Raw genomic sequence first — 17,056 nt, 5'->3', positions numbered from 1 at the left:
CATATGGGAATTGTCCAGTGGCTTACATGTGATTACTTTATATGAAGAAATTTAAACCTGCATGTAACCTTATAAGGGCTTAGCTATAAAAGAATATGAATACATAATGAACTCTTTCTTAAAACCAAACAATCCTTTTAGCATTGGAGATCTGATTAACAGCAAAGGTCTGGTGACTGATAACAATCACCTTTATTTTAAAATAGCTTCAAAGTGATTAAATCAATCAGTAAAGCAGTTCCACAAGGTATTAATGTTGGCATTAGTTATTGCTAAGAGTACAACAAAAATCATGTGTTGAAGTGCTTAATTTCTTTAAGATAACATTCATTACCAGTGTAAACTGAAATCAGTTTTCCACATGCATTCACTGATTTTGTATGTTGCTGCATAAAGATGATATTGCCTGATCAAAAATAGATAAATCTTCCCAAAGCTCTGAAATGGCTTCCCTGGTCTTGTGCAATGAGATGTACCCAAATCCCAGAAAGACAGATGAAATAGAATCACTCAGTGGAACTTTTACCTTTGGTCTGCTGAAACAGGAAAGGATATATAAAAAAACCCCCATCCCATAGGTTTTATCTGTAACCGCTACTAAGCTGTTATTTCCAGCAAAAAAGGCAGATTCTTGGCACATGGGGGGGTAGAAGATGTCTTGCTATGTGTCTAAAGACATGTTTGAGTCTCAGTTCAGACTGGTGCTAGCAATCAATTGCAGCTCATAAGTACCTCATTACTCAAGCTAAGACTGGAGGGCCAAACAGCTCTCACACTGTTGGAGATGCATGTAAATAAATAAGTCATTGGATATTAAAAACAGTGTGTTTTACTGTCAAGGCTTGCTGTATTACCTATACTTATTCTTTTTGGAATTCTTATCTGCTCCATAATGTCCTTAGAGCTCAGGATAAGGGCATGTTTGTAGGTATTGTAAAGACATTTTAGTCACCAGTCCCTTGTCCATAAGAATTCTGCTTGAAATGCTTTTTTTACCATAAAGTTACTGGGACAAATCCTAAAAAAAGATGCAAATTTTTAAAGTTCCTATAAGTTTAATTGATGCAAGTTTGTATACTTCTGCTGATTTTAAAGGAGAGCAACAGAAGGTCTCAGCCACAATAAAACCCTTGTTCCTACTCCTTTTGTTTCTTTTGATTGTATAAGTGGAGGGGTTTTGGACCTAGCTACATTACTTATAACAAGCTGATGAGCATATCTGAAAATAAGTCAACTTCTCTTACTGTATTGCCGTTCTTGATATGTTTTTCTTTCTTTAGACTTTGTTTTTGGTGGTGGTAGTGTTTTCTGGAGATGACGTGATGTTCCAGTTGTTATGATTAATACCTCTGGGTGTGACAGGTTAAAGCTCACAGAATTGATAGAGTACATTTATACTTGTCAAAATTATTCTAAAACGAACAGTCCTAGCAGGAGGTAGTATTTTGTCACAGCATTTGGTGTTCTGGAAAAAACATCAGTCATCAGGGTTTTATTATCTTTGTTAGGTTAGTTTTGATGCAATAACTCTAAAGGTTTCTTCTCATTTTAAACATTAATATGAATGTGAAAGTGGAGGACTAGTTTGCCTTAAAAGTTTTCCCCTTATAAGTGTACACTTTAATTCTGGAGAGAAATCAAGCACAGCATGAAAACAAAATGGAAACAGTAACAATGAGAAAGAAGCACCCAAAATAGAGTATCAACTCATTTTTGAAAAAATACTGTTAATAAAATACAAAAAATCGTGAATTGTAAGCTTCCCTAAAAACTGTATATTAAATTAATCCCTGTGTTTCCTGTTTTAAAGAAACAAGTAGTTACTGTACAAGTCAATTAGTAGGGAAAACCACAAGGGAATATATTTTCTACACCGCCTTATTGTGTATTAGAGTGTGAAACATAAATATAAGACCTTTCTTATTCTGTGTTAGTAAGCTCTATTTAGAAGTGCATGGAGAACAGAGAGCTGTCTGGGGCATTCAATAAAGTAGGAATGGGAACTTCAGGTTGGGGGAAACAGCACTGCATTGATCCACACAAATGAAAGATTAATTGTCTGAAGTCCCCTTTTCTGTTTTGTGTGGGTCATTTACAGTAATGCATAAAATGTTGATCGTATCTTAAATATTTAAGCCCCTAATGCTAGCCAGATGGGCCTTTAATTTCTTTCTTCACCTGTGGCTATCATGATTACTTCCATCAAAGTTTAGCTCGTTTTCATATTTCTCTGGAAACCTCTTGATCTCATTGCATTAGTTGTCTCCCTCCCTCAGTTAAATTCTTCATGTATTCCTATCTGATACTAATTTGTTCCTCTGGTTCAATGTATAGTCAAGAGAGTAATTTATTCATCTTCAATAGCACCACTGAAATCACAGAAGTACTTGATGCCCTGATTTATTAAGGCACTTGAGGTCAGTGCCTTAAGCATGTGCTAAAAAATGAAGCAAATGCCAGCACGACCTCCAAAGGATTAGTCACCTGCATAATGGTTTGCAGGGTCCTTAAAAATATGAACTTGTGGAACAGATTTGCTGCTCATGTAAGGATAGTGCAGCTGTACTGAAAGCTAAACGATGCTGACAATGTTTTCAGTGGAATTATGACAAGTCTACGCTAAACCTTCCCCTCTTCTTGTCTTGTGCCATGCTGATACCTCATGCTATGCCAAAAATAAAAATCAAAGTTAGAAAAATGCTTCTAACATTTTTAACTGTTCATATAACATTGAGTGTTCAGCAGGACTGTTAGCATCTCAAAAAGAAATTCAATTGTTACGGCATATCATTTTTTTCCATCTGATGTTGTAGGGTCATATGGTCATGCTCTTTCACAATTGCTCAATAATAGGATATCTACGGTGTCACTACTACCTCACTGCTAAGGAAAATAGGAATTGCAAATTGGATAAGACAAAACTTAGATACCCTAGATTTGCAGGTTAAAGTATTTCTTGTGCCATAGTTGAAGACATGTGTTTTGTATTAAGAAACTGTGGAGGAAACAAGAGTTTTTATTTCCCTATTGAGTTGGAAAATCTTCCTCATTATGACTGTGAACTCTTTTTTTCCTTTTCCTAAGGTAAAAACTGTTTTGTATAGACATGTTTCTTTCTTTGTGATCCTTTTTTTCCTTATGAGAGGTGCCCCTGTAACTCATGTAAAATATTTTGATTATGAGAATATAGCCAGCTGGCAAAATGTTTTAAAAGTTAAAGTTCTATTGCAAATGTTTTATTCTGCATGAATTCACAGTAGTTATATTGTGTATCTTTTTGCAATTAAAACGATGAAGTTAATTCCAATGTATAAGAACAATTACACACTTTTATTTAGTGCTATTGCAGATATTTAAAACATTCTCTTTGTAAATTTTGTTTAAAAAAAAAGAATGTTCTGTTTTAGGGGCAGCATTATTGCATTTCAGAAATAATATCCTGTAAAATGCCTGTAACAAGGTATTTTATCTGAAAGCCCATTGTAGCTTTCTTATTATGAGTTTCAAGCTTCTGCAACAATAAAAGTGTTCTTATTCAAATGTATATTATTGCATTCATTCGTCTAATAGCAGCATTCCATCATATCAACCTATAAATAGACAAAGAAACAATTGCACAGAGTACTTGTTATTCATCCTCAATATTTTTTATTTCATTGTTAGATATCAGACTTTGGAATAGTCGTATGGAGTATCTGCATTGCATACAGAAGGAAAAAAGTTATTTCCTCTGAGCGTACATGTGCTTTCTATCTGTGTTTCCTTGGGATAAAAAAAGTTACTGGTTTAGTTCCATTGGTCATTTTTATTGCCTTCCTGAAGACAATGAAAATTGCACAAGGCTCCATATAAAATCATCTCCAAGTGCAAATTAAATCTATGGTATAGTCTTTTGTAAATGGAGAAGAATGTACTCTTACATAATAAATCTTTTTTGTGTATATCAACAAGATGTCTATTTTTTTTTCTTCCTAGATACACCTTTAGTTAAAATCATTTCTTCCAATTCATGGCCTGAAGAAGGACAATCTATAATTTTGACTTGTGAATCCAAAGGAAAACCACTGTAAGTGATTTAACAAGTAATATGTTTTTGTTATTTTCCTTATTCTGCTGTGATAGCAATCTTCAGCTGCAGAAATCTGCTGTTTCTGTCTCATCCTGGGGTGTAAAGTAATCTCTGGTATAGAAAACCCCTTGAAGCCTGTCTTCATTAAGTGTCTACAGAGGATTGGTCTTTTACTTTGTCATCTATTTTAGTTTTCAGTAAGAATTCCAGCTGTGAGATTTTTTTTTTTATTTTTTTTTTCAGTCAGGTATATCAACCTGAAAGGAGTGCAGGCTTAATCAGTCACTGTTTGCATCATTGAACTGATGATAGAAGACAAAATGTCTCACAAAAATCTTCCTACATCAACTAGCCTCAGAGAAAATATATTGAACTTTCTGGATGCTTTGGCTGTCATTTACAGGGGAATTTGAAGTTTAATGATATGTGCAAGTTGGCTGCCTGTTTCTACCAGAATTTGAAAAGAGGTAGCCTACTTTAAGAATATAAATTGTTTTACTTGGAAATTAACATCTCTGCCATCAGTATTTTTTAAAGGCAGATCTGCAGAGATTAACTCTTGCACAGAATCTACTATTTAAATAGACTCCACTCCTTAACACAGTATCTTCTCAGATGAGCCGCTATGTATTTACTCATAAAGATAGATAAATAATCCAATTGTATAATATTAAGTTAATATGAATCAAGTTTCTTAAATATTGACCTTCTGCTCAAAAGATTAATATATAGTGTTACATGGTGTGGTGATATACAGCTTTAGAATGGTCTTGAAAATGATCATGCAATAATATTTTGTTTCTAGAAAAGGTGCAAATTACATACAAAAAATCATGTCATTTAGGGCTGAATTTCTCCCTGCTGTAACTTTAGTGACTTTATAGAATTGCTTAATGTTGGAACCTGAAGTCAGATTTAGGTCAAGTCAGGCATTTAAGTCCAAAATTTCTATTTTGAAAAGCTCTTTTGAGTTTAGTCTAGCATCATTTAAACTCCATAAGTACTTTTCTTTTTTATATTATATTCCTGTATCATATTAAAGAAACTTCCATCCAAATCTTGACTGGGCTGAGCAAGTCAGCATCTAGATCATGCTTCTATCCTGCTTGAGATTGGTACACTGGGGGTCCGTCCAATTAGTCTTATGTGGTGCTCAGTGCAATTGGTCTTCTGGGTACCTATGTACTTCTGAAGTAATAGGTGTTTCTGAGATAGATACCTCTGTAGGTAACTCACAAAAATCAATTGCATACCATCTCTTTTATAATATAGTTGAAGGAGAAGGAATTATCCATTCACCTAACAGCCTTTGAGCATTCCCCTAGGTATCAGGAGGTACAGTCTGTTTCCCCACTAGTTTTGAATTCAGCAGAAGATGTGCAAGTTCTTAATTTTAGGAAAGAGGTCAGTCCTGATTGCCCTGAGTGCACTGTTAGCTAGGTGACATTTAGGATTTTCCCTATCTCAGTGTTTTCCTCATGACTTAACAGGTGACAGCTACATGCCAAGTGCTCTGTTTGGCATATAGACTTCAGGCTTCCTAGCCCCAGCTTGATTTTCACTGTTCATCTAACATTCGCTGTAGAGATAAAGACTTTGAAGTAAGTGGGTCATTATGTATTTTTATATTTTTAATTACCTGTTGTTTGTTGCTGGAGGAGGAGCGCAGTTTGGCCCTTCACATTTGGAGTCTTTAAATAATAAGATAGTTTGGAGGTTATGGGGTGATTTCTTTTTGTTGTTCTTAGTGTTGCGAGAGAGATAGCTGGATAATTTGACAGATGGATGTAATCAGTAGTCAGGGGGAAAGGGGGAATAGGTATCTAGTCCTCCAATGATATCACCTGCCTCTGAGTATTACAAGAAGGAGGCATGATGCTTTTCAGTTTCTGAGTGTATGGGAATCATTGCAACTATCTTTGAAGATGTGCACAGTAGATATTTGCATCTGAGCTGCTCACTTGGGAAAGGAAATGCTTCCCTTTGCATTTAGTGGAGAGATTTAGGCACTATTATGACATGGCTGGTCTGATCTACATTAGACAGCTACACAAGAAAGAGCCAGACAAGATCATATTTCTGCTACTTTCTCTCCAGTAACTACATGGAGTTTAGGCAGTAAATTCAGTCAGATATGTACTGCTGTATTTTGGGATAACAAATACAGATGTCTAAATATAGACATTTATACCAAATTTTATATCTATGTTTAATCTTGGTCAGATGCATCTCACTCTTTGTCTACAGCTTATAACCACATTTTCATAATCTTCATTGAAAATGTGCTAACATTTTTTTCACATGCCAAAGATGTTAGACTCTATTAAAAAAAAGAGACAATCCTCTCACATATTAGATTTTCCTTTAGACCCCTGTATTTGTTAGTAATTTCTGAAGGAAGTAAAAGACTATAAAGGTGATATGTTTTAGCTTGACATACACAATGTTTTCTATTTGTTACACTAAATATTGTAGATATTTTTTATATGTTATTATTAGGAGACACTAGTTAAAACATAATAATTAAAATGGAGCTTGAATTGAGGGGTTTACTGATTTATTTATTTTTTAAATGAAACTCAGTTGCATCCTTAATGGATTCACATGGAAACCTTACATGTGGTTTTGAAAGGGCAGACAAATAAAAACTCCACACCACAGAATTATCAAGGCAGGGCACCTGTATGTGGTAGCCTTTGGGGCACAAACATTATGCCAATAAATGGACCTCTAATTGTCCATGCCACAAGAACTGCCAACATCGGCTGCTCTGTATTGCTTCATTAGGTCAGTCTTTCATGGCGCAGAGCCAGTAATAAATAGGCATCCTCCTGGGAGCAGTTTGCAGTTGCTTAGCATGAGAAACAGTAATGTCATGCTCCCAACCTACATTACGGTTACCTTCTGGCTTGTAGAGAGAGAGAAATGGGAGAGGTCCACAGAGCCCAAATATGTCAGTGTCACAAGATAAATGATGAACCGTGGGCTTCATGGAGAGCTCAGAGCCAGCCATGGTCCTTCATAGCCATTTACACACCATGAGTTAATTTCTATACACTGTCAACTTTATGCCACAGTTATAACAGTCTCTCTCGTTCCCTGCAGGCAGCAGTGAATCATATCAGTAAATGAAACCCTACTTATAGGTATATTTCTCTTGTACCCCAGAGCAATTTTCACAAATTTCAAAATGACATTCGAGATGAAAATGGAGAAAGAATGAAGCCAGGTTGTGGCTGTGGTGACATTCATGATTCTGATAGCTGTTGCAGAGTAATTCTTTCCCAAAAGGGAAAAGCAGAATGAGCCTAAAGCTAGAATGTACCTACCCCATCCTACCTCTCATTACCAAGCCCCTCCTTGCAGGGATTCTGTCCCTCACACCATGTGCGTCATGGATACTCACATACTGTGTTTCAAATCTGCAACACAGTCCTAAGGAAAAGCCCTACCTAACTTACTGTCTTGTAGCAAGGAATGAGAGGGAAGCCTTGCTCAGACCAACACCTTGGGGAAATCAGCTGCCTTCTGCATCTCCTGCTGAAACAGCATCCTCCAAAGATACAGCAGAGGGATGAGGAACAACTGTTCACTAGGTGTTAGAACTGGAAAACTAAGGCCCTGCTAACATTTCATAGTTTAGGGTATAAGATGACCATGATTTTGGACAAGAGAAAAAATGGCCTTACACAGTTGGATGCGTGCAATATCAATTGTTTTAAAGCATGAGATGGGCTGGAATTATCCCAGACTGAGGTTGCTAGTTGCTATGAATGTGTTCGTGTCAAACAACAAACATTTCTGGTCTTGGTGCAGAGAGAGCAATGTTGGAACAGGAGTCCTGAGGGTGAGCTAAGGGGGAGAAGAGAACTTGGTAAGATGGTGAGGGGAGGAGGCTTCCTCATATACTGCCTTCCAGAAGATCTGCCTCTTGTTTCCATATACAGCTATGGCTAAATTTATTGCTTCTGCGATCTAACACCAAAGACAGACACTGAGGTGCTGCAGCTTGTTCAAAGAAGGGCAATGAAGCTGGTGAAGGTTCTAGAGAATTGGTCTTATGAGGAGCTGCTGAGGGAACTGGGGTTGTTTAGTCTGAAGAAAAGGAGGCTGAGGGGAGACCGTATCGCTCTGTACAACTACCTGAAAGGAGGTTGTAGCCAAGTGGGTGTTGGTCTCTTCTTCCAAGTAATGAATAACAGTACAAGAGGAAATGGCCTCAAGTTGCACCAGGGAAGGTTTAGATTGGATATTAGAAAAAAAATCTTCACCGGAAGGTGTATCAAGCACTGGAATAGGCTGGCAGGGAAGTGGTTGAGTCACCATCCCAGCAGGTATTTAAAAGACATGTAGATGTGGTGCTTAGGGACATGGTTTAGTGGTTGGACTTGGCAGTGCTAGGTTAATGGTTGGACTTGATGATCTTAAAGGTCTTTTCCAACCAAAATGATTCCATGATACTCTCTTAAAAAAAATCAAGTTACAATTATAGATATAGACCTCTGGATTTGGTGATGTTCTGGTCCAATTTGTGTAGCACTTACGGTATCAGTTATAAACAACAGTGGAAGGCTGATATTTGGAATATTGTATGCATAAAGATACGACATTTTCAATTAAAATTTTGTTGGTGGAAAGGAAAAAAGAGGAAATATATTCATCAGTTTACCAGATTGTTTTTTAAACAGACCCTATAAACATAACTCACTATAAAAACATAACCTATTCTCTGTAATATTTTAAGGGAACTTGAGATAGCATTTGTGAAGTTTGTTGTCTGACTGATCGATGCCCAGTTGGTAGATCACATTTAAGAGTTTTCTTTTGGAAAAATTCTAGTAGGTGTGTTTGTGTCAGCTTTGTCTTTTCTTATGGAAGACTCAGTTGCTGGTTTGTTCACCCTATTGACAATTTTAATAGTAGTGACGTCCAGGGTTTGTTTCTTTTAACTGTAGGTAAAAAAGTATTTATCCATTTCTCTGCATAACTTAGGTCAAGACGCCCTGTAGTTGGCATCACTATTCAATAGCATTCCTCTTTTGGAGATATTATTGTATAGTTTCAAGCCAAATTGAAGCTAATTTCTCGTCTCTTCAATCCTTAGAGCTATTTTGTCTTTTCCAATATTTTTGGCTGGATCCCTGGACAGTTGTCAGGCTATACCATTTTAGTAAATGAACTTGCTTAATATGTTTGTAAGGTGTCATGGATCTTTTAAATTTATTTCTTTTTTACCATAATATAGTTTTACCTAGGCTTTGTTCATTTTCCAAAGAAGAAAATGTAATTAAGCTTCAGAAATCATAGACATCCTTTTTATGAACTCACATGCAATGTCTAGACTTTTCTGAAGTCATACTGCCTGACAATATTTTGAATATTTTAAAATAAACAAAAGAAAGCTGTAAAAAATAAAAACCAAAGAACAAAAATGATCATTTACAGTCATATGTATTTACAAAAGATTTTAAAAGCCAACATTTTCTTCTTGCAAGTTGTACCTTCTATGCACTGTTGTGTCTTAACAATATAGTCTAGTGACTCAAAACTGACCCAAAAGTGAACTCAAAAACTGCCCCATAAAGAAAGAAAGGTTCAGTATGTAATAGTCTTAGTCAGTGCTCTCACCAAAGCATGGATGAAATATGGGGTTTTTTTTAAGTCAGTGTCATTTCAGCAGACAGAATGTCAAAATATAATGGTATAATTAGGGCACAGGAAACAGAGAGTTGGCCGTCTCCTGTGCACTTTCGAGAAATGTCTTTCCATTCCATGCAGCTCCGGGGAATCACAGTATAGTTGGTTGACTAATGTAAAGTGAATATTTGGCCTTGTTTGAAATAAACAGGAAAGATTTTTATTTCAAGAGAACATTCATATATGTATCCTTCATTAGAATAGCATTATTTGTAAGGTAATGAAAAAGTTATAGAGAAAAGCACAATCAGTAATAAACATTAATATTATATTTACCCAGTATTATAAAGTATAGTCAAATAAATATTTTAATATCAGAAAAATTTATCACATTTAATGAGGGCACACCAAATAATTAGCTTGCACTGTAAAGTTATTGTAAACTATGTATATGGTATCACCACAGAAAGTTCTGTCTTTTCTAGTATCTAAAGAAGACTCGAGTGAGACAAACATTTTGCAAATGCTGATGGAAACAAATACTAATAATAACAGAGAAATATGCAGCACCATTCTGTCAGTGACCCCAGCGAGTGGCTGTTTTATTTGAGAAGGACCTGACACCTTCACCTGAAGGACCTAGGTGAAAAGAGAAAACTTAGTTAAGAGAGTTAACTAGGATTCAGTCACTTGAAAGCAGTGGAGCCTGACTCATACTACCTCTTGTTTAGTCTAATGTCAGCCAGGACCCTCAAGTCCTTCTCAGCTTAGATGCTGGATTTTTCCTCTGTCCTTGCTGAATTTCCCTGCCTCCCATGAGGGAGGGACCTGTTGGCCCATTCCTCCAGCCTGCGGGGGCCCCTCTGAATAGTGGCCCTCCCTACAACTATACTCAGTACAGCCAAAGTTTGGTGTAAACAACCAACTCAATGAGAACACATTCCACTGCCTCAGCCAGGTCTTTGATATTGAACAGGACAGAACCCAGGGTAGACTCCTGAAGAACTCTGCTTGTAACCAACCACCAGGTACGGTGTCCCTTCAACTCAACCAATGGTCCAGCCAGTTTTTCACCCATTGAGCAGTACACACATCCAGGACAATGGTAACATCTCAGCCTAGATACAAAGAATACCATTGGAGACAGTAACTAAGACTTGCTAAAGTCAAGGTAAACAACATACACTGTCATCTTCATCTACATATCCTGTCATTTATTCAGTTTTCACATGTTTGGTATTTAAAAAAATTATAGAAACATTTATTTCATGAATCATTTTGTCCTAGGCTCAAGGATAAATTGTATTATAAAGAAAAGAGAAGAAAATCTCTTCCTTCCTCTGAATAGTTACCTTAGTACAAACTAATTCAAAGTGAAAAGACCTCTGAACCTAAGGAAGGTATTTTGAGAAATGCTAGAAGGGACACCTTTGGATTTTCTGACTTTCATTATATGATGAGAAACATCATAATACTTTGCTTCCTGAAAACTTGGCATTATGGGTAGGATATAGTCTTTGAAGAGGATTCCTGACTCCTTCAGTGGGATAGTAATTATGAATGATAGTTATGAATGATCTGTACGACTCAGGTCTTTTTTGATGCATGCCCTCAGAACACAGAATTAAAATAATTTCTTTGTAGGTGTTCATATGTTTCTTCCCCATAGTATCTGAGAACATGGCAAATATTTAAATGTTTGTTTTTATCACACCTGTGGACAATTAGGATATTCAGTTGCCTCAAATTTACAGCTGGAAACTGAAGCAGAAAAAAATCCTAAGATCAAAATTGACAAATAGATCACATATATTTTATGTCTAACATTGAACACAGTCCCCATTTTCCCAAGAGTATTTGACGTGACATAGCATCACACTCAGAAGATAGCTCATCATTGCTTTGAATTGTAACACTGAGTTCTTAGCACATCAGCAAATCTATGCTCAAGAATCTGAAATCAGAAACTAGCAGAGAAAATAGTGGAAACCCACTTGACATTCAGCTGTTAACATTTTGGTGTAAGTAGTTTGCCAATATTGCTTTGAAACTACATCATAATGGCAGGCTTAGATTCTGAATCATTAGTCTAACGGCCAGCTTTTTGTCCATGTACAATTCTTTCTTTCCTACTTTGACATGATACGCTTCCCTGCTTCTCTAGCAGGTGAGATGAAGGTTCTGTAAGAAATTATCTCATTTTCTGCATAAATTTTATTCACTGCAGAACACTATCTGGATTGTGCCATGAATACCTAGCAGCCTAGAAAGGAATGCTAGTGTCAACTCTGCCTGTATGAATTGTCATAATGAATCTGGAAAAGCATGCATGTTTCTGTGTTTATAAATCACCTTGCAGAATGAATCCACAGCCCAAGCTAGAGGTTTAGGCAGTATCAATAAATATTAATGATTTGGAAAAATGGATAAATTTGTCCATATTAAGGATGAAATAGTATTCTAGCAAAATATGAATGTGGTATTAAAGTATTTCTCCCTTAAGCTTCATACATAGTTGTCTGTCAGAAATCCTGAATTGTAGTTGTCTGTCAGAAATCCTGAATTGTAAGATGCTATTTCCAAGTTTCTCTAGGAAGGACCACCTGCAAGTGAAATCAAGTAGGTGAAAAGAAAGAAGAACAGTTAGATACTGGAGTTCCACTGTTTTATGTTTAGATCTGGACAGTCTTTGTCTTAAGCAGAAAGATGGATGGGTTTGAATTTTGAATTTTGTCGTAACTGCATTTAACAAACAGGGACACTCCCTGGCCTCCTTCGCCTTGATCCCAGAACTAGCATTGACCTCTAATACCTCTCAGTAACTGAAATATCTCTTTTAATCATATTTATGCCTTCTGAGCACTCTGAGTTTACAGTTAAGTTTCCAGGGGCACATGTCATACACAGCTTTGGGCAAGATTCTGTAAATACATTCTTGAATAAATGCTTATGTATGTAGGGCAGAGTATTGTGTCTGTGGGTGTGGGCTCAGACAAAGGTAAGAGCCCCTCCTCACAGTTCTCAGTCCTGTGTTCTTTGTCCATGGGCAACAGCTTTCAGGATCACTCAGGCTCTCCTATTCCTGTCTTTTGCCTCACTCTCTGTCCATTCCAAGTTGTCTTTCTTTGAACTTGCCTTGTTCAGCAATTAGATAGAGCCTGTCTCCTACAAATACAGTAGGTATCTCTGTCCTGTCTGTCTCTTCTGCCCTGTTCTAGTTTCTTGAAAAGTTTCTTCTTTTTTTTTAAACAGTGTTTTTTCATCTTTGTATCTTTATCCTATTTATGCTTTCTCTATATTCTTTTCTGTTTGGAGAAGTGTGAACTTCTATTTCTCTAAGAGGAACTGATGATATTTAAGTAGGTGATTATTAACTCAAAAACAAACTACTGTTAACTTGATCTAATGGAATATAACCCATGTTAGCTAATGTTAATCATTCTGTATCCCATGGTTATTGTCAACCACAGAGAAATTTCTTATCATCAGCCAGACTTGTAAGTTAAGCATCTAGTTTCACCACCTGCGTAGGCAGCAGTGTATATATAGAGAAAGCTTTAGCAGTATTAAACACTACATTTCGAGACTTTCAGTCAGGAAGGTACAGAAAAAAATATATCGTGCAACATAGACTGATCACATAGTGTGTGATAGAAGTTTTATAGATTGGAATATACATAACTTATTAACGGTGAACCTTTTCAGTATACAAATTCTATGCCCAGTTTATTTTTAAAACAATTCTAATTAATAGTCCTTGGTGCCAGCCCAGATCTCTGTTGAAGCTGAACTTGGCAACATTTGCCAGTACTTTGCCATTGCTGCTGTAATTGCTTTCTTTGGATAGTTGACCAATTTTTAAATTATTGTCATTTTGAAGGAGTTCATCCTAATGATATCTCCTGCCTTGATTTAGTAGGCATGTCTTATATGCTATGTTGAATGAGTGCTCATTTTCAGTAAAATGTTCTAAAATTTTATCATGACTATCATATGAATTGTAGAAAAAATCTGCCTAGTGAAACTTCCCAGATAGGTAGTTTGTCTTTGCAAGAAAAAGCCAATTATTTTAAAGGATTATGTAAATATTCAGCTTGTAACCTTCTACACCAGTATTTCATTGACATTACACCTCCACTGTGGAATTATGCTATGATGTAGTAGATAACATATTAAGAAGCAGGTAACATTTTTGCTGAGATACAGCATGTATATTTAATAGATTAAATTTCAGTTTGTGTTAAACATCCTGGCTGTCTAGGAGGTTGTATCTTCTTTTCGCAGCTGGGATCTTCTAAGCTTTTTTTTTTTCTTTCAGTATTTTGCAGAGAGTAGGGAAATTGGTGTTATAAAAAGTGTGACACAAAAAGAAACAGGTGGGAGCATTAGTGCCTGTCTGAAAATTACACTTTACAATAAAGTCTCCTGCAGTGCTTAAGAACTTCCCCTTTAGTGTTCTGTAAAATGATCACATTGCCTAATAGGCTCAATTCAATAATTGCTTTTCTTCCTTTTTAAGTGTCCCTTTTCTTCAGTGTTTACACATAAAATGGTGCACAAAGTACAGTGTGAAAAACAACTAAATGCAGCATTTTTAGTGCTCATTAAATCCATTTTGCATGTGTATGCCTTTTGAAATAATTCTTTTCCTTTCTCTCAGGTGGGAACACATTCTAAAATAAAAAAGGCCCATGAAATAGAATAATAGATAAAATTGAAATACAGCATGGGTAATTCTAATTGAGTACTGGACTGGAAGTTAAAGCATGAGAAAAAAGTTTTGGAAGAGGATATGATCCTCAGTTTTTAAATGCTTCACTTTCCGTAGATAAGAGATTAGGTACACTTACAGGTAAAATTACAGCAGAGTTGAATCAACCATTAGCAGTAGAACACAAGATGACACATTAGTGTAACTCCCTTCAGTGCAAATCATGCTCACGATGCTTGCTCTGTTACACAATTACAGAAACAAAATTTGTTCCCTGTACAGCAGATGTCATGTGGAACACCCAGTGTCATGGAGAACACCAGCTCATTGCATACATATCTGCACATTTCCCCTACATTTATAGCAGCATAGTAGCCTGAGAACAGGTACATGCCATAAGCTAGCAGGGTGAAACACTATCCTTCTAAAGGAAAAAAAGCGTGCATTTATAGAACAGCATAAGGAGTGCACCTGAAAATCAAATTAGGATTTATATTTTTTTTTAATTTCTTCTTTGTATTTGGTGTCCTTTCATTCAAAAACTTGCATTTCCTCTTTCAAAGACATAACCTCTCTTTATGAAGTCAAACACTGATTTTGGAATTGCTACTTTTTCCCCTATTGAGAATAATTTGTATTGTTCCTTTCTCCACTGTTTACCTTTTACAGTTCATTATTTTCAATACAAAAATGACTCCCCTAGCTTTCTGGGTCTATGTTAGATATATTTTTTCTTAAATTACAATTATCTTTTTTTTTTTTTTCTTCCATATTTTTAAAGCACCCAGAACAGGGATAAGCAGGTTTCTGTGACTTGGGCTTTTATACATCAATTCTGTACATTTACTAGGATTCCAGGCTCTTGGTGTGCAGAACTCAAGCTCAGAGTGTAACCTTTCCTAAAATCAATGAATTGCTATGGAGGTGTAGGTATTGGACTGTTCACCAGTCATTGCAAAGTTGAAGCCCGTGCATAATTAATGTGCAAATGAGGTGCAGAAAATGAACACTGGAAGAAAGGGTTTAATTGACAAACTCAAATGCAACCTTCTGTATGATCGTCCTTCTCCAGAATTATAAATTCTCAGTCAGTGCACAAATCTTATAAGGGAGTATGAATGGAGTTAGTATGGGAGGATAACAACACAGTTGGGTCTGTTGGCATACTTCTGGAATGGCTGTCTTATATTTGAAAGGCAAAGCCACAACTGAGTTGCGGGGGGTTTTTCAAGTAAGCACTGAAGCCTGTCCCTGCATTGTTGCTACCTAATATTGCGCTAGTATTCACTAGCACTTGCACCAGAGACACCCATTCAGTGCTTGCTTACATCATTTTCTCAAACTATATTTTCCTTTCCTCACAAAACTGAGACTCCTAGTCACTATTGGCAGCAGTTCTCTTTGCTACAGAACAACCCAAAAGAACTGTTTTGGAAGGTGATGAAATTATTCCACTGCACAACAAAGACATTTTGCCCAGTCACTGAATATGCAGTGAGACCTGTTCACAAACCCATTGAATTTCCTAGTGTTGCGTGCATATATCATTTTTCTTTTTTCCATTGTGTTTTTGGAAGATGCTCTTTGCTCTCCCTTCCCTAGAGTTATTGCTGGGAAAAATCACTCGATACAGTTGTTTTCGGTTGCTCTGAGAGCGTACTATTCTAACATATATTTTGACAAATATGCCAAATGGGTGGCATATTTACAAATATATGGTATTTTTATGGATGAAAGGAAGTGCATATCTCTCCACACAAAGAACTTTGTGGCATTAGCCCAGCCAATTAAGCCACCTGCTAAGGGCTGGAAAACAAAGGTTAGAAAAACATCCAAACAACGTTCTTAGGTGTAAAAATGTAAGCTTAACACTACTCTTTCGTGTGTGAGCATAGCCCCAGAACAAATGGAGATGACAAGCTAAGTGGGATTGTGGTTCTGACAGGCATGGCAGGAAACAAGTACAGGAATGAATAAATTAACACCATTTATTATTAGTGTAAATTACAAATTATTCATTGCTGGGTTTAGATAGTCTTAGTCTGCCTTTCTGTTGCAAGGAAAAATCTCAGATTTCTGAGATTTTTCAGACCTAAGTTTGGGTAGTTAAAATGAAATTTCCAGATTTGAGGATTAGTATTTAAAGTACCACTGTAAACTGTTTCCAAAACTAGAATACCTGAGGAAAGACTGAGTCTGTGATTTGTAGTCTTGCACAGGATGCAGAACTGCAAGCAGAAGAGAATGGCCAAGAAACTGTTACAGCTGCTTGCATGGTTTCTCCCTGATTTAAGAGCCTGCTATAAGCAGCTGAGAGGCTGAGCAGCCACACCAGGGCTCTTAAAGGTGAATAACGCAGTCAGGGAATGATCTAACTGGGACACAGTGGTGAATCTGCTGGCTTTTGGCTGGTGGGCTCTGAATAGAAGATTTCATCACAAATGTGTGAGCTGAGCTGCACGCGTACCTGGTTTTGTGCATTATGCAGCAGAGGCTTTAGGGAATGGTCTTGTACAAAGGAAGAACAGTGCAGGTTATTCATTATCAAAATAATACAAACGAGAGTATTTAGTGGTTATACACTGGAAAATGGAAAAAATGGCTAGTACTTAGTAAAGGATCCTGTAATTTTCTCCTGT

At 36.5% G+C, this 17,056-nt stretch overlaps 1 protein-coding gene across 5 annotated transcripts in view; it reads left to right on the top strand.

The window, feature by feature from the left end:
* Positions 1-17,056, top strand: part of CADM2 (cell adhesion molecule 2) — a 688,977-nt gene that overhangs the window by 579,430 nt on the left and 92,491 nt on the right. For all 5 annotated transcript variants that reach the window (XM_075769404.1, XM_075769413.1, XM_075769394.1 and 2 more), the window contains one exon: positions 3,976-4,066. In XM_075769404.1, coding sequence (XP_075625519.1) covers positions 3,976-4,066 — 91 coding nt within the window. The remainder of the gene's footprint in view (positions 1-3,975; positions 4,067-17,056) is intronic.

Source organism: Balearica regulorum, chromosome 1, assembly GCF_011004875.1.
Source record: "Balearica regulorum gibbericeps isolate bBalReg1 chromosome 1, bBalReg1.pri, whole genome shotgun sequence".
Classification (NCBI taxonomy): Eukaryota; Metazoa; Chordata; class Aves; order Gruiformes; family Gruidae; genus Balearica; species Balearica regulorum.
The sequence above is the reverse complement of the archived record's forward strand: the minus strand, read 5'-3'. Positions and strand labels throughout refer to the sequence as shown.